Source organism: Pongo abelii, chromosome 11, assembly GCF_028885655.2.
Source record: "Pongo abelii isolate AG06213 chromosome 11, NHGRI_mPonAbe1-v2.0_pri, whole genome shotgun sequence".
Taxonomy (NCBI): Eukaryota; Metazoa; Chordata; class Mammalia; order Primates; family Hominidae; genus Pongo; species Pongo abelii.
Genome location: NC_071996.2, coordinates 20,584,385 through 20,606,743, shown reverse-complemented (window position 1 = coordinate 20,606,743; position 22,359 = coordinate 20,584,385). Strand labels below are relative to the sequence as shown.

The following is a 22,359-nucleotide window of genomic DNA, read 5'->3' as shown; positions in this document are numbered from 1 at the left end:
GAGCAGCTTAAAAAAAAAGGTTTGCCCATGATACTTGGAGAAGCAGGGCTTCTATTACATATTGACTAAGGATCAATATTCCAGGCTTCAAATAAAACACATCACCACCATTTTGGGAAGGGCTTTTCAGTGCTCCTCACCCAGTTTTTAGAGGGCCATTAAAAAATGGATGAAGCTTAGCAGCAAAAGAAAGATGGAGGAAAGAAAATATCATTTTCTAAATGACTACTGAGCCAGTGATTAAGCAAACTGTGAACGTGAACACTCCTGCCTGCATCCCACTTAAGAATTACTGGCCGGGTGCGGTGGCTCTCGCCTGTAATCCCGGCACTTTGGGAGGCCGAGGTGGGTGGATCACGAGGTCAGGAGTTCAAGAACAGCCTGGCCAAGATGGGGAAACCCTGTCTCTACAAAAATACAAAAATTAGCCTAGCATGGTGGCAGGTGCCTGTAATCCCAGCTACTCGGGAGGCTGAGGCAGAGAACTGCTTGAACCCGGGAGGCGGAGGTTGTGGTGAGCCAAGATCGTGCCACTGCACTCCAGCCTGGGTGACAGAGTGAGACTCCCTCTCAAAAAAAAAAAAAAAAAAAAAAGAATTATTAAAAGCTTTATCCAGCAAGCCAGCAAGTCTTTCTAGCCAGTTGGGTGGGCTGCACAGCAGTCCCTCTCCCAACCTAACAACTGGAAATTGGTTTGTCTGTTCAGCAAGTGGACAGCTCAGCTCCAGCCTGCTTACCTGGTATGGTGTGCACTTCATCCAGGATCATGAGGCCCCACTCCTGGGTCTTGAGCCACTCCATGACTCGCTCAGCCTCCCAGGACCTTTTGGTGGTGTGGCCCAGCATGGAGTAGGTGCTAATGGCAACGGAGCAGCCGATGGGCTTGTCCTTGGCATCAGAGGTGAACCGGCAGATCTGGCTATCGTCAATGGTGGACCACATCTTGAACTGGGCTTTCCACTGCTCCACAGAAACGGCTGAGTTGCCCAGCACCAGACAGCGTTTTCTGACAGTGCATGCAGCAGTCACACCAACCAGGGACTTTCCAGCACCTACAAGAAACAAGAGTGCAATCCCACCCAAGGACAGGTTGAAATGAAGGACAAGGACAGGCAGAATGACTCACAAGTACAGCAATCTAGGAAAATGTCTTGTAACAGTCCACATAGCTGACATCTGAGTGACACACACTGCTCCAGCCTGTTTTCTTCTTTATAATGAGAAGATGTGCCCACTTCACACACATATGTGAGAACTGGCAGGTGCTGGGGCCTACTGTAGCACTTTACAGGCATCTCATTTAAATGTCAAAATCTCAAAACAAACCGGTGAGAAGAGAAATGCCTGTTATTGTTATTTTAAAGACAGAAAAACCTGGCTGAGCCACCGTGGCGCGGTGGCTCACACCTGTAATCCCAGCACTTTGGGAGGCCGAGGTGGGTAGATCACTTGAGGTCAGGAGTTCAAGACCAGCCTGGCCAACATGGTGAAACCCTATCTTTACTAAAAATACAAAAAATTAGCCAGGCATGGTGGCGGGCACCTATAATCCCGGTCACTTGGGAGGCTGAGGCAGGAGAATAGCTTGAACCCAGTAGGCGGAGGTTGTAGTGAGCCGAGATGGCGCCACTGCACTCCAGCCTGGGCAACGGAGCAAGACTCTGTCTCAAAAGGAAAAAAGAAAGATTGATAAACTAAAGCTGAGGAGTACTTTACCTTGCCCACAGCCACGGGACAGTGAAGCTACTGGATCCCAGCATGCCTGGCCCACAGAAGGAGGCACTCGGCAAAAGACCACTATTATTATTATACAGCAAACGGGGCTGAGAATTCAGGGATGCGCTGCGTGTGTACAGAGAAAATGAAATTCCAGGAGCTTCTGAGTTTACTACCATCCACCATTTGAAGATCAAGAGAAAAATCAAGCTTTTCCATTAAACAGAGATCCTTCCTTTATTATAAAAATACACTGTGAGTTACCAGGAGTAAATGTAAATAAAAAAAATTTGTAAAGTGAAATAAAAAAGCAAAACACCATCAAAATAACCCTTGGAGTTTTGGAAAAAAAGAACCTCTCCTTTCCTGAAGACCTTGCCTCTGTAAGTCCTCAGTGGGGTCCCAAGGTGAGTCTGCTGTGGCCTCTGGCCAAGAAGCTAGGCTAGGACCTGACATTACTGAGGATAAGTGGTCAAACAGGTGCCCAGGGGGCCACTCCTGCCTTTCCCTGGACTTGCACACCATCCTAGTCATCCAGGAACACCAAAGTTTCTGCACTAGGGAGTCTACAAATACACAACCCCTAAGGCTGATTCAAGAACAAGAACCTAACCCCACTAAGTGCAACAGCCCCTTGCCATCATTACAATCTCACCCCTCACGTGCTCTAATTTTTCTTCGCTGACTCTAGCACCACCCAAGATTATACACATCCGCTTATCATCTGTCTCTTCCCCAGAAGAATGAGCTCCATGAGGTCAGAAGTATTGTTCTAGCCACCATAATACCCCCAGTGTCCAGGCCAGGGCCCATACACAGCAAGCACTCAAATATTTGTCAAGTCATGAATCAGGGAGTCACCTGATCTTGGCTTTTTAGCAAGGTGTGATTTAGGGAAATGTGCAGAGAGAAAGCGGGAGGCAGCTGGCAGATCCAGACACAACAGCCTGGCCACCTTCTTAACTCTGGTACCACTTACCGCAGGGAAGAACAATGACCCCCGAACGTGCACGCCCGTTTCCAAACATCTTTCGCAAGCTCTTCTCCTGATAGGGTCTGAGGACAGCTGTGGGCTTTAGATCAATGTTGATATCAGGGTTGACAGAATCATTCCGGAAGTCGTATTCTGCCAACAGAGGGTACTCCAGGTGGATGCAACGTTTCTGGAGTTCCTCAATCATTTCCTGGAAAGTGGGCAGAAAAAGGGTTTTAAAATCTTGTTAACTCCAAAGAGTGCTCAAAAACATCACATCTTCTAAGAGGTCCAATGGTCAAAAAAGTGGCATTCTATCTAAACTTCTAGAATTTTAGATCTTGCTCAGTTAACAACTGGGATAAAGCACAGAAAAGCAACCCAGACTAACAACACTTTCAAAATGAAATCTAATCAGCAGGCAAAATTGACCTTCAGGCACTGTTTCTCACATCTTCTCAGGAACCTGTGAAGACCAGGCTACCAGCCTGAAAAAGAGGACACTGGGACTTTAACTCCATCAGGAGAAATGATGCCATGGCTCACAGATAATAAAAAGGAGAAAGCAATTCAGGGACCAACAGGGATTCCTTCCTTTCACACAGACTACTGGACTAGCTTCTAACAGCAGCTCAGTGAAGGAACCAGGAGGAAGGTACATTCACTAACCTGCTTGACTTCAAAAGATACCGTCTGTGTCTCTTCTTCTTCTTCCTCATCCTTGTCCATTTGCTCATAGAAGTCAAACAGGTCCATGGGGATGTCAGATTTACCCTGTGGATCTGTCACTCGGGAAGTGGAGGGCCCACCACTGCTTTCAGCAGTCTTAGAAATCTGTGAGAGAGGTAGGTGCTCAATGTGCACACATTTAATTCTGCTGTTATCAAGCAATGGGTGAAGTTGTAAAGGGTAGAACCAGCAGGGCTGCTACGTTGTAAGTGCTGGGTTAAAGACATCTGAGAGAACTGAAATCCTAAATGCCTGCCCCCACCCAAGGGTGCCCCAGGAGTCCACATACGGCAGATTTGCTTGTGAAAGTCTCTGTGATGAGCTCAGTGGCCTCCCCTTCAGAGTTTCTTAAGCGGCATTCTCGGATCACCGGGTCCTGGAGAAGATGCTGGATTACATCAGGGTGGGAACTTTCAACGAAGTATCTGCAAGCAGGGGAGGAAGAAGGGGTCTACTGACCAGCAGGTACCTCCTGGAGATTCCACTGCTCATTCAGTTAGATGGTCTGGAAATACAAGCCTCATGACTCTCCCCACAACCTTTCGCCAAATCTGTACCATAAGCTGCTGGCCATGATTTAACATACGAGGGTTGTGTGCAAAGCCCCACTTTGAGGTCAAGTAAGCAGGGGCCTGAGCCCAGCTCCATTGCTAGAGGAAATACAGTGGCCAGTGAATGAGTTTCCAGTCTGGGCCACATCTCTTGTTTCTCTTCTCTTATCTGTGCTTCAGAGGAGTGAGGTATTGGCACAGAAAAGACAGCATGAACATCAGGTCCTTACCATATCCCTTTATTCCTGCTGGTGTGCAGAGAGTGACAGTGCCTTGAGACAGGCCTGTCACGGAATCTCTTACCTGTTGTGCTTCAAGACCAGCTTGACTTTTCCATAGCTGACAGTACACAACTGCAAACAGAGATAACATCCAACAGGTAAATGTGCAGCTAACTCAGAACACATTCACTACTGGTCACACCTTACCCCTACCAACCAAGTGAAAAGTTCATTTTACTTTAGGGAAACCCAACTTGCAATCCTAAAGGGGTCAGATCTGCCTAAACTGAGCTCTTTCCATTGGTCTCTGCTTTCTGAGAACAAAATCTTCCTCTTGCTTGGGTAATTCTGATGTATATCCATTAAATTATAAAACGCTGCTTAAAATCTCCTTGCATTCTGCCTTTCCTCTCTATTCCCACAGCCCCCACCCTAGCCTGGAGAAGACCACAAGAGTATTACTACAACTCCACAGAGTATGTGCACAGTAACTGCTGCTTAAATAAAATGCAAAGCCTCTTCACCAATGCTCCTATTTCCCCAAATAGAATGTAAGCATCTTGATGGCAGAGAATACAGCTTAAATCCTCCCAGGTTCCCAACCACCTTTAGGAAGGAATACAGTAGAGGCTGTGTGGCAACAACAAAAATTTGCCACTCAGGCCGGGCACGGTGGCTCACACCTGTAATCCTAGCACTTTGGGAGGCCGAGCCAGGTGGATCACCTGAGGTCAGGAGTTCGAGACCAGCCTGGCCAACATGGTGAAACTCCATCTCTACTAAAAATATAAAAATTAGCTGGGTGCGGTGGCGGGTGCCTGTAATCCCAGCTACTTGGGAGGCTGAGGCAGGAGAATCGCTTGAGCCCGGGAGGTAGAGGTTGCAGTGAGCCAAGTTCGTGCCACTGCTATCCAGCCTGGGCGACAGAGCAAGACTCCGTCTCAAAAAAAAAGAAAAAAAAGTTTGCCAGTCAGACTTTGAGGGGCTGCCTGTCCCCACTGTTGTCCCTGATCCACCACTACAGTGCACCAACACCTACATCCCTGCAGGCAATTCGCAGCCAAGACCAGGCAGAGCCACAGTGTTGGTACAAGGTCCTCTCCTTGGGCACGCTTTCTTTTTTGTTGTTGTTCTGAGGCAGAGTCTCACTCTATTGCCCAGGGTGGAGTGCAATGAAGGGTGAGATCTCAGCTCACTTCAACCTCTGCCGCCTGCGTTCATGTGACTGTCCTGCCTCAGCCTCCTGAGTAGCTGGGATTACAGGCGCCCACCACCATGCCTGGCTAATTTTCGTATTTTTAGCAGAGACAGGAATTTCGCCATGTTGGCCAGGCTGGTCTTGAACTCCTGACCTCAGGTGATCCACTCGCCTCAGCCTCCCAAAGTGCTGGGATTACAGGAGTGAGCCACTACGCCTGGCCAGGCATGCTTTCACATCACAGGAAAAGAGAGCTCTCTCCAGGACTCCTGCAGCTTCTCTGGGACTGGCTGCAGTACCATACTGAATTCCTGTGGCACTCTTCTGCCACTCCAGATCCCAAGGTCTGAATCTGGCTCCCTTTGGATCAGCCAAAGGCAATGAAAGTCACTGTCCATCTCTTTTAAATGGCATTCACCCATCTCGCAGAAGAAACCTAGCATGTTCAACTGTTAATCACATGGAACCCTCTTTGTTTTGTCAAAAACATCTGAAGTTGTTTTTGACTTTCCCTCATGGAACTTGTTGACTATTGGTCTCCTGCAGATACTTAGCTTTTGACAGAGTTTACCACCTGTGTTAGTCAGCTTGGGCTGCCATAACAAAATTCCACAGACTGGGTGGCTTCAACATTAGAACTGTATTTTCTCAGAGCTGTGGAGGCTGAAAGTCCATGATCAAGGCATCAGCCGATTCAGTTTCTGGTGAAGGCTCTTGTCCATGAACCACCTTCCCATTGTGTACTCACGTGACAAGGAGGGCAGGCGAAAGAAAGCATGCTCCGGTGTCTCTTCTTACAAGGACACTAATCATATTGGATCACGACCTCATTTCGTCTTAACTACTTTCTTACTCCAAATACATTACCATTGGATATTAGGTTTTGAAGACAGAATTTGAGGGGAACACACACAATTCAGTCCCAGCACACTCACTTTGGGCTGCATTTCCAAATTCTCCCTGGCTACAATGGGCCTGAATTAGTAGCCCCTCTGTGTTAATACCCACAGCTGGGAGCAGCTCATGAGAAGCGTGGCCTCACCCAGAACACAATGCTGGATCCGGAGTGTAGCGGCTGGGGTAATCAGTCGTTACGCTCCCCACAGGAAATCTGAATGGCACATTCTCATGGCTGCCACAGGCTGACAACATGGAGCACCTATGCCCATTGTTACATTAGCAGGGCAGGTGGAATTGCTGGCCTCAGCTGTCACTTGCCTTAATAAACTGCATAATTCCATCAGGGACTCCAGTCTTGCTGAGCTTCCTGAGGTACTCGGTGATGTCACTGGTTTGCAGCCCAACGCTGACGGCTGCATACAAGGAGTAGGCAGTTAGTTTGTACTCATGCACATGGGTTGGTCGGCACACTGGCTCTGCAATAGCCACCAAGAAGTCTTGGGCGTATTTGTAAACTGGAGAGAAGGCTTCCAAGAAGATATGGCCATCGGGAGCCTGAGAGATACCAAATGGACAAAACGGACAAGGAATCATGAGTTACAGAGACTACTGGGCTCTTGCCCATATCATTATCAAGAAAGAATAAGCTGCCCAACACCACAGATATTCTTGCAAGCACTCCTTCAGACAACTGTGGGGCCTGTTACTTTAATCAGATACAGAGAGTAAAGAAAAATAGAAGAAAATGTTTCCAAAGTCAACAGCTGTTTCCCACTATTCTGCACAGAGAAAGCCCATCTTACTGGCTATCCTCAAGTTACCTTTTGGCTAGATTTCAACTAAATGTATAACATTAATTATTTTAAGTAGAGCAAAAGCTTGCTACCGAACATGTCTTCCATTATTTGAGGAAACAAACTGTTACATGATAAATGCTATTTATTTGGCAGATAAAAGTATTCACCACATGGGGTAGGGCTGGGGAAGGAGTGAGAGTAAACCGAGGGGTTAGAGCTGTTGGAAGCCCAGGTCCGGCCGCCACACGTGTGCGCAACTGCTCGCTGTTGCCTTGGGCTGTTCCAACGTGTGTGGATGAAAGTTCTCTCCCGGCCAGTTCTAGGGGCAGTATCCTGAATGTCAGTTTTGACTCTGAGAATGCCCAAGATTTAGCTACCGCTCCGCACACTCCTGGGCCCTGCCCAAGCTAAGGGCATGCTTACCACCCAGAGGGGCCTGGAGGTGTGGTCGTCCTTCAGCGGCATCTGCAGCCTGTAGTCCTTGGCTCCATATTCATCCACTTTGGTGCCGGACTCATCCACCTGCTTCCCCGCCGCCGAGGGAACCGCTTCCTGAGGGTCGTTCCCAGGGGCGTCCTCTTCATCATCCTCTTCATCCTCATAGTGCCGCTTCCTGGATTTCTTCTTGTCTGCAAGATACCAATACAGAAGTAAGCCCAGCAGGAGCCTAGGGTTCCCTCCGCACCGCTTGGCAGCATTTCACCTGCGCCGCCGCAAACTCCTAGCTAAGAGCCACCTGCATCCCGCAGGCGTTGCGCCCCTCACCCGTCTCCCCCAGGCCGAGTTCGCTGGGCTGCGCCCAGGTCCCGCATCTCTCCCGCCCAAAGGCCTGTCCCAACGGGGTGCGCGCGGGAGGGGCCAGCAGGGTCGGCCGGCGCGGAGAAGCCTGGAGCAGCTCCGAGGCAGAGCGGGGGGCAGGGCCGGCGAGGGCAGTCGTGGCTGAGCGTGCCCGCGCCACGTCTCACCGCGGTCCGCTCGGTCTCTTTTGCCCATGGCAGCTACAGCAGCAGAAAGAAGATAACCCCTCTCCCAGAGGCCCGCCGCGGCATCCGCTCTCGGGGGACTTCCGGCTCAATCCGGAAGCTCCTTGTTGTCCACACAGGAAGTCCCGCCTCTAGGCGCCGTGATGGTAGGGGCTGGAAGAGCGGAGAGCCAGCGACGGCCGATTTGTTAGCTCGTGCGACCCAGCAGCGGGGGTCCTCCACCGTTCATTTCTCTACAACTGAAGGAAATACTGTGTGATGAGCACCTGTGTAGTGCGCGAATTAAAGCCCTCATCCTTCTGGAACTTAAATTTTAATGAAGCCATGTGGGCAATAAATGTGTGTGTGAGAGAGAGAATGTGACCTGAGTCCATGGGTAAGGAAGAATTCTTTTTTTTAATTAAAAAAAATTTGGCTGAGCACGGTGGCTCACGCCTGTAATCCCAGCACTTTGGGAGGCTGAGGTGGGTGGATCACTTGAGGTCAGGAGTTCGAGGCCAGCCTGGCCAACATGGTGAAACCCCATCTCTACGAAAAATACAAAAAAAAAGTAGCCAGGCATGGTGGCATACGCCTGTAGTCTAAGCTACTTGGGAGGCTGAGGTGGGAGAATCTCTTGAACCCAGAAGGTAAAGGCTGCACTGAGCTGAGATTACACTACTGCACAGCCTGGGCGACAGGCCGAGTTCGTCTCAAAAAAAAATTTTTTTTTTTTTTTTTTTTTTTTTGAGATAGAGTCTCGCCCTGTTGCCCAGGCTGGAATGCAGTGGCGCCATCTCAGCTCACTGCAAGCTCCGCCTCCCGGGTTCATGCCATTCTCCTGTCTCAGCCTAAATAAAGCAGATTACTCTCAATAATGTGGGTGGGCCTCATCCGAATCAGTTGAAGGCCTTAAGGGCAAAGACAGGTTTCTCAAGGAAAAAGGAATTCTGCCTCCAGACTGCAACACAGAAAGTTCTGACTGAGTTTCCATCCTTTGGACTCAAGACTACAACATCAACTCGTACCTGAATTCCCAACTTGCCAGCCCCAACAATTGCGTGAGCCAATTCTTTAAAATAAATCAATCAATCTCGCTTGCTCAGTGGGCCTCTTGGTTCTGTTTCTCTGGAGAACGTAACACAGATTTTTGGTACGGGGAATAGGGTACTGCTGTAACAAATACCTAACAATGCGGACGTGGTTTTCGAATCGGGTAATTGGTAGAGGCTGAAATAATTTTGAGGCGCATGATAGAAAAGCCTCTGTTGTCTTGAAGAGCCTTGGTAGAAATACGGGCATTAAAGGTGATTCTGGTGACGGCTCAGATGGAAAGGAGAAATATGTTATTGAAACTGGAGGCAAGTGGTAGACAGCTTGCCCGAATTGTATTCTGTTGGGTGTAAAGTAGAACTTCTAAGTGATAAGCTCAGACATTTTGCTGAGGAAATTTCTACATAATGGTTAAAAGTGAGGCCTGGGCCAGGCGCGGTGGCTCACGCCTGTAATCCAGCATTTTGGGAGGCCGAGGCGGGGGATCATGAGGTCAGGAGTTCAATACCAGCTTGGCCAATATGGTGAATCCCCGTCTCTACTAAAAATACAAAAATTAGCTGGGCGTGGTGTCTCGCGCCTGTAGTCTCAGCTGCTCAGGAGGCTGAGGCAGGAGGATCTCTTGAACTCAGCAGGCAGAGGTTGCAGTGAGCAGAGATCACGCCACTGCACTCCAGCCTGGGCGACAGAGCAAGACTCTGTCTCAAAAAAAAAAAAAAAAAAACGAGGCCTGCTTTCTCCTTATTGCTTATAGTGAAATGTGAGAAGAGATACACTGAAGGTGGAATTATTCAACAAAAAGGAACCAGAACTTGAAGATTTGGATCATTCTTAGCGTACTCACATTGTAAAAAAAAAAGAGAGAGCGAGAAAGTATGCTCTGGAGAAACACTAAGGATGTGGACAACCATTTATTTGCAAGAGATTAGGTGTGTGGCTTATAGACCCAATCACCCATCTCCACAGAAACCTGGACAGTTTTGACTGGGGTACATAGATGGGATGAAATGAAGGAAGGCTGTTGGACTTCCAGGATTCTACAGGTAGGAAAGGGATTGACAGGGGCAGTTCAGAGGCCAGTGAGGCTGCTTCCGCCACCACAGGACTGAAAGGGACTGGCTTGGGTTTGAACCCACTGCCACCACCTCCTCAGTTCTGAGGGTGCGGGGCTGCAACCCCAGTGGGCCCTGAGGACAGAGGATCAAGCCAGTGAGGATTATTCTCAAGCCTTGAAATCCTATGTCATTGGCCCTGTTAAGTGTCAGACTTGCTTGGCACCTTGAAGTCTTTTTCCTTCCCATTTCTCCCTTTTGGAATGGAATGTGTCTATCCTCTGCCTATCCCATTGTAATTGGAAGCGGATAACTTGTCTGTTCTCATGGGTTCATAGATAGAAAGGAAATTTGCTCCAACAGGAAACCTAACCCAGAGTCAATTGATTTGGATGATTTGGGTGATGAGATTTGAACTGATATTTAGATGATATTGGACTTTGAGTTGATACTGGAATGACTGACTTTTGTTGATGTTGAGATGGGGTGAATGTACTTTGCATGTGGGAAGGATATGAAGTTTTAGGGGCCAGAGGACAGACTATGGGTTGAATTGTGTCCCCCACCCCTCAAAAAGTTATTTTTTTTGAGACAGGGTCTTGCTGTTGCCGAGACTGGAGTGCAGTGGTGCGATCTGGGCTCACTGCAACCTCGACCTCCTGGGCTCAAGTGATCCTCTCTCCTCAGCCTCCCAAGTAGCTGAGACTACAGGCATGCCACCATGCCTGGCTTTTTGTATTTTTTTGTACAGACGGGGTTTCACCATGTTGCCCAGGCTGGTCTTGAACTGCTGGACTTAAGTTGTCCATCGCCTTGGCCCCCCAAGTGCTGGGATTACAGGCGTGAGCCACTGTGCCTGACCCAAAAAGATATTTTGAAGTCCTAACCCCTACTACCTCAGAATATGGCCTTATTTGGAAAGAGGGTCTTTATAGAGGTAATCAAGTTAAAATTAGGTCATTAGGGCGGGCCTAATCCAGTAACTGGGCTCCTTATAAAAAAGGGGAGCACACACACTTGTGTCAATAGACACACAAAAAGCACCACGTGCTGATGGAAGCAGAGATTGGATTTATGCTGCCACAAACCAAGGGATGCTATCAGAAGTTGGAAGAGGCAGCTGGACACAACGCCATGGAGCACATGTAGTCCCAGCTACTTGGGAGGCTGAGGTGGGAGCCCAGAAGTATGAGGCCAGCCTGGGCAACATAGTGAGACCCAATTTTTAATATATAAAAATAAGTTGGAAGAGGCAAGGAAGGATTCCCTTATGGGTGTCAGGAGCATGGTCCTGCCCACACCTTGATTTGTCTTCTAGCCTCCATAACTGTGAGACAATAAATTTTTTATTATAAGCCACCTAATGTGTGGTACTTTGTTACAATAGCCCCTATTGTTGGACATTTAGAGTTTCAAGTTTGGGCTTTTATAGATATAACTTAAAACATTCACAATCTATTTCCACAGGTTAATTCCCAGATATAAATTGCTGGGTCAGAGGATATACAAGATTCTGAAATTTAAGACAGGGTCTCGTTCTGTCATGAAGACTGCAGCGCAGTGGTGCCATCTCAGCTCACTGCAACTTCTGTCTCCCAGGCTGAAGCGACCCACCCACCTCAGCCTCCTGGGTAGCTGGGACCATAGGCATGCACCACCACGCCTGGGTGATTTTTGTATGATTTGTAGAAACAGGGTTTTACCATGTTGCCCAGGCTGGTCTCAAACTCCTGAGTTCAAGTGGTCCACCCACCTCGGCCTCCCAAAGTGCTGCATGCCCAGCCAATTCTGAGGTTTCTGATTCTGATTCTGAGGTTTCAATTCTGAGGTTGTGTTAAGTTGCCCTCTATACCAAAGTATTAAATTATCTCCGCCAGGTGCAGGGGCTCACGCCTGTAATCCCAGCACTTTGGGAGGCCGAGGCGGATGGATCACGAGGTCAGGAGATCAAGACCATCCTGGCTAATATGGTGAAACCCTGTCTCTACTAAAAATACAAATAAAATTAGCCAGGCATGGTGGCAGGCGCCTGTAGTCCCAGCTACTTGGGAGGCTGACGCAGGAGAATGGCGTGAACCCGGGAGGCAGAGCTTGCAGTGAGCTGAGATCACGCCACTGCACTCCAGCCTGGGCGACAGAGCAAGACTCTGTCTCAAAATAAATAAATAAATAATCTCCAACACTATGTGAGAGACCATTCCTTATACTCAGTAGGTTTGATAGTAGGGTTTGTGTTTGTTTTTAATCATTAGTTCTGATTTAGGTAATCAAGATGTCCAGCCAAAGATATACTACAACAAGTTGAGTGGAACATTATAGACTTAGATACTGGAAAGATTTGGTTTAGTTTCATTGTTTTTAGATTTGTCTGCTCTTGGTCTCCTAGAAAGTGCTCAACTCAAGCAAGGAGGGAATAAATGTAAATAAAATGTGTCCAAGAATAGATTTGGAAAAACCAATCACAGTGGAAATAAATATTAGCTTTATTAACACTCAAAGTGCCATTCATTTATATTCATTCCATAGTCCAGGTTACTTAGAGTAAGCCTTTGCACCACAATCTTTCAAAAAAATGAACATGTAAGAAAGAGCAGTTTTCATTGTGCTAATTATTGCAGACCTTCATGCACGTAAACCTAAACAAAATGTGCGCCAACAATATACAAATTTCCATATAAACAAAGTCATTGATCACTAACAAAATATAAACATGGTTTCTTTTATATTAGATTTTTTTAAAAAAGCTATTTACCAGCAAGAAAAAACAAGTACCTAGAAATTATAAAACTCAGAAATTGTATACATTTTTACAAGCACAATTTTGAATGACAACACAAAATCAAAATGTGCATGAAATGTGGCACGTACCACACTATATCTGGCTTCTGGTAGGTTTTCCTAATCACACTGGTTCCTTTTAACATAATAAGCTTAGTGACATTCAACTTCAACAGTGGACTTTATTCCTAACACGAGTAATTTTACATGGTACCGCATATTTAAAACAAAGTTTTCTTTAATACTACATTGTCTGATTGGAAATTTCATTTCCAATTCTTTTTCTGCCAGTTACTTAAAACACACCGTACAATATAAAGACACACAATGTATGTTTGGACATTTCAAAACCAATTTATAGTCAATTACAAAGAATCACAATATGCCAATATATTGTTTTATAAACCCAGTCCGACCTTGCCCAGTGATAGAAAAACTAAAAGTTGATATCTTTTGGGGTGGAATACAGGAAATACTCAAAGACAACAGTAGGACAGGCCAATAGCAACTGGAGATAGAAAAATCTTGACATCTCGAGACAATTTAGTTTCTCACATTTTTCCATAGCTCTGAGAATTCAAAGGCCATTTTTAGCGGTGTGTTTTTGCTACTGCTTGAAACCTATTTTTCCCTTAATTTGCATTTCACAGAATTCTCAGAAAGAATTTAATGCTTTTTCTTGCAAGAGTATTTTAATTGAGCTCTAAGTATGATTTGCATTCAATTCTGAAAATACAAATACATTTTGAATGGCTAAAAACAAAATTTTAAAAATACTTTTGATCAGCCAGCTGAAAATATATTCATATAGTAAATAATCTCTCAGAAAGCTTTTATATATATTTAATTATCACAACTAAACAGTACCCTTATAAAACAAGTTCATAAAAATGTAGAAATGAAATGAAAATAAGAACTTACTGGGATATATACATGTGCCTACAGACAGAAAAAAACATCTCCACACAAACATACATCCCCTGATACACAGAGTTAAAAGCATACTTTCAACTTAGTAATGGATTTTATAATACATTATAAAATTTTCTAATTTCTATTAATGTTGAACTCCTGAGTTCTTCAACAAAGAACCATAGATAAGTATAGTTTGTAAAAGCAAAAAGGTCCATTTAAGTCAGTAATAGCAGTGCAGTAACTGATGGCTACATCTTGAAAGAAGTTAAAACATAAAGACACAGTAGTTCAATGCACGCATTCATGATGCTCATACACTCATCAACAATTATTGGTCAGAGTAGTAAATCAGTGTACAAATTAAACATTTCCAAAAATGTGCAAAAATGTCAATCTTAATAGGAAAAAAACCCTTTGTACATAATTATAAACTGCCCAGCATTCAACTGAGATTAAAAACATTTACAGAGAGAAACCAATAGGTTAAATATAGAGAATTTAATGGCTACATTTAAAAATGTACATTATTATGTCAAAGGGTAAATTTACAAATTGATAATCATAGTTTGCAACAATTCAAAGTTTATTCTCAAATTTATCCAAGTTTACTTTTATTTACAATGAATAAAAAGAACCATGTGAAATGTAAGAGATGTCAGACATTAAAAGTATTTTTGGTATTAACTCTTATAATATTTCAGAATTCTAAAACCAATAATAGAAAAAATGTAAACCATTTACTAATTAAGATTGCATTAAAACAATTGTTGGTCTTTAAAGAAGTATTCTTATCCTTAGACACTGTACTTTCAATTGAATAGGGTGTATTGCAAGAATTTGGCCCACTTCCTTTTGCCCATAAGCCTCTCCAGCTCAAATGTTTCAACTAGTCCTCTCTTCTTATTCCAGGTGGAAAAAATTCTTTGGAAAAGTAAGAATACATCAAATCCATTTTGTAGTCTATCTAATAGAGTTTAAGGTGTAATTTTGTTACTTCTCCCCTCCAAGTAAAGCTAATCCTAAAATCATCACTAGTTACATATGCTTTTAAAAAATAAATTCTAAAAAAATATTTAAAAAGAAGTGAACTTAAAAGTGCTTTTCGGTATGGTCATGAACTTTTACTGTTCTCAACTGCATTAAGGGATTCTCAACTGCATTAAGGGATTCAGAAATTATTTGGGGACAAGTCCTGCACATATAGTAGAAGCAGATACTTCCTTATGTTCCAAAATGGCTATGGCACAAAGCAGACATCAGTCCAGAACCTACTTTTCCTCACAGCTTTGCTGAAATGCCCCTCAAGTCAAACATAAGTTCATAAATGTTAAGACACTAGGAAGAAAGTACGCCATCAACCTGAGGCATCAGACGTTAATGTCTATGTGAATCAGTGGTCAAGTGACATTAACAAGACTGGCACATGTACAAGCTTAAATTCATGTCTACGGAGTTCCTCAATAGTGGAAGTAACTTCTGCATGTCTAAATGCACTGATCACCTGTCCTTTTCCTTGAAGGATATACCAGAATACAAATTCTACTAGTATCTGCTTTATAATTTTTACACTATTAGCTTACAAGTGGACAGAAGTAACAGTGCTAATTATTTTGGCTATGTGTACAGGGAATATAAAAGCTTTGGTTTAAAGTGATTCTGATAATACAGACTGTGTTACAAACAAGAAGTCATCAGGCAGAAGGAACAATGGTACTGATTTAATGCCTTTGCTGTTATTAACAAAAATACCATATGACTATCAATTAAAATGCACAATTATAAAAAATAAGAATTCTATGAGACTGTATACAGGCAACAGATAAAATCTATTCTTTTCTTTACTGTAGCTATGACTCCTCCCTCATCTTTCTGAAGCTCAACCTTGAATGCTTACAGGACCACTGAAAAAAGAATCTCTAGGCTCCCCCAAGAGCTCATTTCCATCAACAGCTCTGGAAGGTGAGTGTGGGGAGATGGGAGGCCCTGATACTTCCCACACCTACCATGGCATCCCATGCAAACCATGGCAGAAGTCAAAGCCAAGCCAAAGACAACTATAAGTAGGAATAGCTGCTTCACAGCATGCTTCCCCTAGCCAACCAAAAAGAGGTACAAGAGAATTTCCTCGTGAATACTTGGTAAGCTAAGGAAGCTTATTTTGATAATGTTTGGCAGAATTTCAGTTCCAGAAAGTTCAGGAAGAACTATGTAAAATCAATTACTTTCTATTTAAGAATTATATATAAGATTATTTTACATATACACAAATTGACTTTTAATCTACCTTTAGCAACCAAGAGTATGGCAATTTACAATCGTTATTATACAATCATTTGTACTAGCTACTTGTGGAAAATGTACTGGTGTTCCTACCCAAGGATGACTACACTCACCGTATGTCATCAGTAGGTCATACATTTGAGTTGTTCTTCCAAAACCAGAAACTGACCTAAGTGAACACTCATACCTTTCCCCTTTTTCCTTCCCATCCCTGCCTCCAACTCTAACCACCACACACACACACCCACGCACACACACACACACACGCACATGCACACATACACATGCACATGCACACACTTCACAGAAAAGTAACGTAAGAGTATTACCCAAAATGTTAGCTGAGAATTAAGGACTAGAATCTGCTATCCCTGGATTTCCTACTCATTGTCCTGTCTCATTGCCTTAACATTTGTAAACCATGTGAATGACTTCTTTAGGGCAAAAACAAGTACTGTAACTCTACCATGAAAACCATAACTGAACTATAATATACCAAGAACTTGGACAGTGCCAATGTGATTGAAAATCAAATATTCAACCCAGAAAACATTTACATGTCTCTTTAGAACGAGAATACCTCTTTCTATGCTTGTGTTGGGAATTCATGTCTAGTGGAAGCTGCAGCGTGTCTATCACAGACAAATCCTAATGTTTCTCTCCTAGCATTTATTTATTTATTTTTTAAAAAAGGAGGTAGAAAAGGGTAGGAGGAGGCAGGCATTAAGAAACATTTAAGGACCAATACACAGTCTAAGGCCAAATGAACTTGTGTAGCCTACTGATTTTGGAAAAAAATCTTCATTTTGGTGGGTAACTTGAATTATTAATATAAAATAAAATTAAGGCATACAGAGAAAAGGCACTACTAAAAATTAACAATTGGATTGCTTTTCATTAACATTTAACCAATCTTAAAATTCAAATAAATATGAACATTACATTTGTAAAACAAAGGCCAAACTTAGTAATAAAACAGTATGATCTCAAGAAACTGTCCTGATCTTAGTATAAATAACACTGTTAACAGAGTTCAATTTCTATCAAATGTTTTGGGTATTTTCACAATTTAGACCAAAATAAAGTATGTTTTCTTTAAAAGAGACACTGGGAAAAAAAAAAAAAAAAAACACTGTTATGGAATAAATGCTCCCCATCACCAGAAGAACTGTTGAGTAGAGGCTGGGTTTTGCAGTAAGAGGGGGTCCTGAGAGAGATGCTATGTGACCTGGTTGGGGAGGGGATCCCTCCAGTTTGGGGATACTTTTACTCTAATCCCTGTTGTCAATGACATTTCAGTTTATAACAGCCAATGATTACCTAAAATTGCTTTTCCCTTAATAAAAAATAACATTTTAAAACATCATTGCTGAACTTTCAGAGTTAGCCTATGCCATAAAATAAGTAACTGTTTGCCCACGTTCCTCCTAGATCGTGACCTCCTTAAGGATGTTAATTTAGCACTTGACATAATGTTACAATTATTGAACAAACAAATGAAGAAGATTCATTCTATTAAAAAAGATAGATTTGTATATTTAATTGACACCAGGTGATTTTATATCAAGCTATCAGTTCCCAGATAAAATCACTGGCACAGAACTTTGCCATAGGCCACGGAGTCTACATTTGACTTGGTCATCCTGCTAAACTATTCACATCTGATTTTATTTTCTAAGTGATTTCACATATCTTATAACAACTCCATGTCAGAAATACTACAGAGCAGATCTGACATATATATGAGCTGGAGTGCAGAAACTTAATCTAAAGAAATAGTTTCATCTTTTTAATGCAGTTTCTTTGGGAATAAGGTAAAGACTCTCTCAAGTGAAAGCCAATCCAATTTACTCTGAAATCAAGGTTTAAAATTTTCTTTTACAGTTCAGCAAATGCATTAATATTTTAATTCCTTATATATGTTATGTAAGGGTAACTGCCTTTTAAAACTTTCTAAGGCAATAGTCATTTTTTTAAATTAGAAAGATGTTTTGTAAACAAGGAAAAGTGCTGAAAATTTTCAAGATATTCATACTGAAATTTTCAGTCTGTATACTTTTAAATACATTTTAAATAATTACCAACCCATCAAAATTTCCACTAGTCATTATGATTTTTTTAACCGTTTTATTCAATACAACACTTTGTTTGCAATGTAAAAGATCTTATATTTGGTCCAAGCCTAAGTCATGCCACTTTGAATCTCTCAAGGCCTTAAGTAGAAAGATAGTTCCTGAAAAGCACATATAAGACTGCTAGTGAATCTTCTCCAGCACCAAAAAGTCTGCCACTGTCAAAGCAGAATGCATTTTAAAGGCACAAAGTCAGCAGTCTGACCATTTTCCAGCGTCAGCAAAGAAGCATTACAGTATAGAAGAATCAATTGTGCATTTAAGAAACAAAACACGTTTAGAGTTATCTTAAAAAGTTCAAATTGCATTTGTTGATCCATACCATTATTAGAAATAAGAAAAAAACGGAGTGTTATATTTAACTTCCCCTGATGAAGCTGTTTCCTTTCAAAATTTCTTTTTTAAATTTACTTTTGGTCTTCCATACCCTCCACCCCCACACCTTCAAGCTTTTTTGTTCTAGTAGTTTTTATATATATTAACTTTTATTGTGGTTTTTGGTACCTTCACAACTTGTTTGAAATAAATTCACATCATATTTTATATAATAACTCTGTAAACTATTAGTCTATTTTTAAGTCTTTACATAAAGAACATTACTTTCTCATAGCTAATAATATTTTTCTTATAAAGCAAAGGCCTTCCACAGCAGTGTTAAAGTAGTAGTTTCTTTTCAGGTGCCTTTATTTTCTATAGCATTTAGAAAAGAAAACAGAGACTGAAAAAAAAACAGACAGTTTTGCTCTGGGTTCTACAGTCTCACCAGATTTCTCTCTAAAGAGCATTTGTCTCATATTCTGCACTGCTGGTTACCCTGACAGACCAAAAACGAGCCAAAGGAAAAGCACAACTACACAAGACAGATATGAAGGAAAAGCCCACTGGTCAAGGACCATGATCTTGCTCAAGTAGAAAAGATGCCCTCATTCATAAAAGATAAATTATAATAGATCCACACACTTGGGGATTCTTTCTAGAACAAAATTTGGCAGTTGCTTTACCAAGGCAGGGGCACCTCATTCTTGTTCTTCCCCGCAAACTGCTTCAATTTTAAGAGTATGAGAGAAGCGTTGACAACTAATTTTGTGCTTTGACTTCTTAGACTAGCTAGTGGAATTTCAAATATTCCTACAGGGAATGCTAGGTAGGACCTTGGCACAGTAAACCAAGATCTACCTAACTTCAGAAACAAAGTATCATAAAAGAGTCCCTAAATAAGCACACCTTTTGGCAGAAAATAAGAATACCTGAGTCCCTTATGAATCCCATGAAAGGGATTTTGGGGCCTCCAGGAAGACTGCTGTTTTCTAGATCTTTAAAAATAAAGTACTTAGCACTTGCTTTAACATGCTGAAAAAAACTGCAAGTGGCCAAATTGCTGATATCTTCATGTTTTATAGTAGCACAATTCTATTAGAGATAGTGGGGCCTTTCCCAGCTGTCTTGTTCCATTTAACAGTGTCCTTGCTCTTAGTGGATACATTGTACTAGAAATACCTGGCAGCTTTTTAACCTTCCCATTAGTAGTTAAAACTTTGTTTTGATATGCTTTTTTTTTGCCCAAAATTATGAATTTTAAGGAAAGAATATATAGAGATGGCTGAGTTCAAAAGGCTCAGTGTTCAAATTCAGTTTGTTCCTAAAATGAAGAGTTACCTATGTGGGTGCAATATGCAGCTGGTAAAGTGATTGCTATTTGCTGTTTGTTGAGATCATTCACCCTTGACTTAAAGCAGCAGTATCTGATCTTGTAAAATCCTCAATTTGCATTACATCACTTCCTCTTTGAAATTTCCTTTTCTTTCTTGCATTTACTGCTTTGTAAATAGCTGTTTTCAGTTTGTAACTGGGACTGATCTTTACATCAGGGTTTCTCAACCTCAGCACTTTTGACATTTTGGGAGAGGTAATTCTTTGAGGCTGCTTTCCTTGTGTATTATAATCTATTTAGCAGCATCCCTGGCCTCTACCCAATTCATGCCACTAGTATCCTTCCAATTGTGACAACCAAAAATGTCTCTAAGAATTGCCAAATGCCTAGTGAAATTATCCTCGCTCCACTTTTGGCAACCAGTTTCACATGATACCTGTTTTTTTGAGGTGCTTTAGTATTCTGTGATCCTAAGAACAAGGGTTTCATCTCCCGACATAACACATAAACATTACTAATAGAACTCTTCGCTCCTAAGGGATGTTACCTATGGGGAATCAGGAGCTGGAAACAGAAGATGGTATACATGATTTTGATTACTTCTCCATTCCTTTAATTTTGGACGTCCCCCTCAAGTAAAACAAAACAAAACTGTTTAAAATACACTAAACACCTAATTTTTTTCATTATTTCTATTGACTGGCAAATGTGGTCTCTTCTACTGCTCACACATTTGATAAGAGTGATGTCCTTTTGTCTTTTATTTCGATTTGCTCACAACTTGACTTTAAAATAAAGATTTTCCGTGTGTGTGTGTGTGTTTTTAAGCAGAAAGCTATCCCTCAAGGTTTACAGATTCCAGTAACATGGATCTATTATAGTGTATTTGCTTATTATACTGGTTAGGATTAACAAATAAACATACCTCTCAGAGATTCATATCTTCTATCAAGACTCCTACTGAGCAAAAAGGTTGGTAGACAGAGGTTAGGATCTAAAGAATACAGATATAAGAAGAAACCTATATTCTTTAAGTTGAGTACCTACCCTAAAGTTTAGGGCTCAACCCCACAAATGAGGATATATTTTAAATACTATCACTAAAAACTACAAATTATACATCATTTTCTTCTCCTTGTTTTCCGTGTCTTCCCATCGTCACTGATGTGTCAGTGATACAGGGAATGACTCTACAATCTTTAGGTATTCCAAATGATTTGTTTGTACTAAAAAGAGTGACTATGTACTAAAGTGCTTTATCTCTCTGAACCACATCAGTACATTATAAAAATTAAAAAAAAAAAAAAAAGCTTCAAGTTCTTGTAAGGGAAAAAAAGATTAAATATAAAAAATTTAGGATATTATTATTATTAAACAAATTTAACCAAGAATCAAGAGAAATACTTTCCCTCTTGTCTTTTTTTCTCCCCCATCTCTCTTTTTTTATAAAAAAGAAAAGTGCAGTCAGAGAGAAGGTGAATGAATAGATGGGAGCTAGGTAGAGGCACAGGAGAGGTTACTGGCTGCTAGTGATAATGCACAAACATGTGCCTTAAGAGTTCATCAGCTGAAGGTCTCAGTTTGGCCTCTACAAAAATCTGTTTGAGGAAATCTCGAGTATAGTCTGAGACATGAGGTGGCAGCTTTGGGTTTGTTGGCTGAGTGGCGATTTTAAAGATGGCAGCCATTGCTTCAAATTCAGCCCAAGGCGGCTTTTCAGTTAGCATTTCTACCACAGTACATGCAACACTCCTGAAAAGAAACAAAAAGAAATACGTTACACAAACAACAACATGAAAGAAAGCTAGTTAGCTAGAAAATGAGAAACAGGCATTAAGTCCATATATATTTAAATATGACTTAATTTCAAGTTCGAAGTTTCATTAAAAAGTTCTAATTTCGTAAAACTAATTTAAACATAAAAATCAATTAAAATAAATTTAATGACTATCAATTCAAACGGTTGGGCAAAGAACATTATTCATCTTATTATTTTTGTTTTATATAATTTCTAACCTGGCATTAAAAATAATTTTTGTCTTTATCTTACAAAGAATATAAGCATTAGAAATCAATTGCCTTCAGGTGCCTAAAATGAATGTCTATTAAAGTCTTTTCTGGGTGGGAAGTAGAAAATGGCCATTTCATGTTCTAACTTAAAATTATAAAAGAATTAAAGATTAAATGAATTATAAGACACTGACAACAAAGATGAAGTACTTTTAAAGGTCTTTAGACAAACAAAGTAACTGTTTGTTTATTTACTTCTGTAATAGCAAAAAGCTTTTTAACGCTGAGGTTTGCTCACGACAAAATCCTTCCTAAAGAATGGAGGACAGGTTCAAGGATTCTAACTATTTAGTCAATTATAAGCCTCAATAAGGCACAATTAATATAGTGTTAATCTTCACAAGTCTTATGTCCTATTTTGGAAGTACAAAAGATCATTTA

At 41.8% G+C, this 22,359-nt stretch overlaps 2 protein-coding genes and 1 long non-coding RNA gene across 9 annotated transcripts in view; 1 reads left to right on the top strand and 2 right to left on the bottom strand.

Annotated features, from left to right (window-relative positions):
- Nucleotides 1-8,116, bottom strand: part of ERCC3 (ERCC excision repair 3, TFIIH core complex helicase subunit) — a 38,516-nt gene extending 30,400 nt beyond the window's left edge. The window contains 8 exon segments of one of the 3 annotated variants that reach the window (NM_001132325.1): nt 738-1,052; nt 2,696-2,900; nt 3,359-3,523; nt 3,708-3,843; nt 4,273-4,322; nt 6,607-6,843; nt 7,509-7,714; nt 8,051-8,116. In NM_001132325.1, the coding sequence (NP_001125797.1) occupies nt 738-1,052; nt 2,696-2,900; nt 3,359-3,523; nt 3,708-3,843; nt 4,273-4,322; nt 6,607-6,843; nt 7,509-7,714; nt 8,051-8,078 (1,342 nt within the window). In that variant the 5' untranslated portion in view covers nt 8,079-8,116. 3 annotated transcript variants of the gene reach the window in all.
- A 42-nt stretch (nt 8,117-8,158) lies between these two features.
- The window catches only part of LOC112132266 (uncharacterized), a 71,110-nt gene continuing 56,909 nt past the window's right edge, over nt 8,159-22,359 (top strand). For all 4 annotated transcript variants that reach the window (XR_008522709.2, XR_008522708.2, XR_008522707.2 and 1 more), the window contains exons 1-2: nt 8,159-8,444; nt 15,693-15,804. This is a non-coding gene — a long non-coding RNA (uncharacterized LOC112132266). The remainder of the gene's footprint in view (nt 8,445-15,692; nt 15,805-22,359) is intronic.
- MAP3K2 (mitogen-activated protein kinase kinase kinase 2) overlaps nt 12,612-22,359 on the bottom strand; it is an 86,851-nt gene continuing 77,103 nt past the window's right edge. For both annotated transcript variants that reach the window (XM_009237624.4, XM_054549144.2), the window contains exon 17: nt 12,612-21,660. In XM_009237624.4, the coding sequence (XP_009235899.1) occupies nt 21,435-21,660 (226 nt within the window). In that variant the 3' untranslated portion in view covers nt 12,612-21,434. The remainder of the gene's footprint in view (nt 21,661-22,359) is intronic.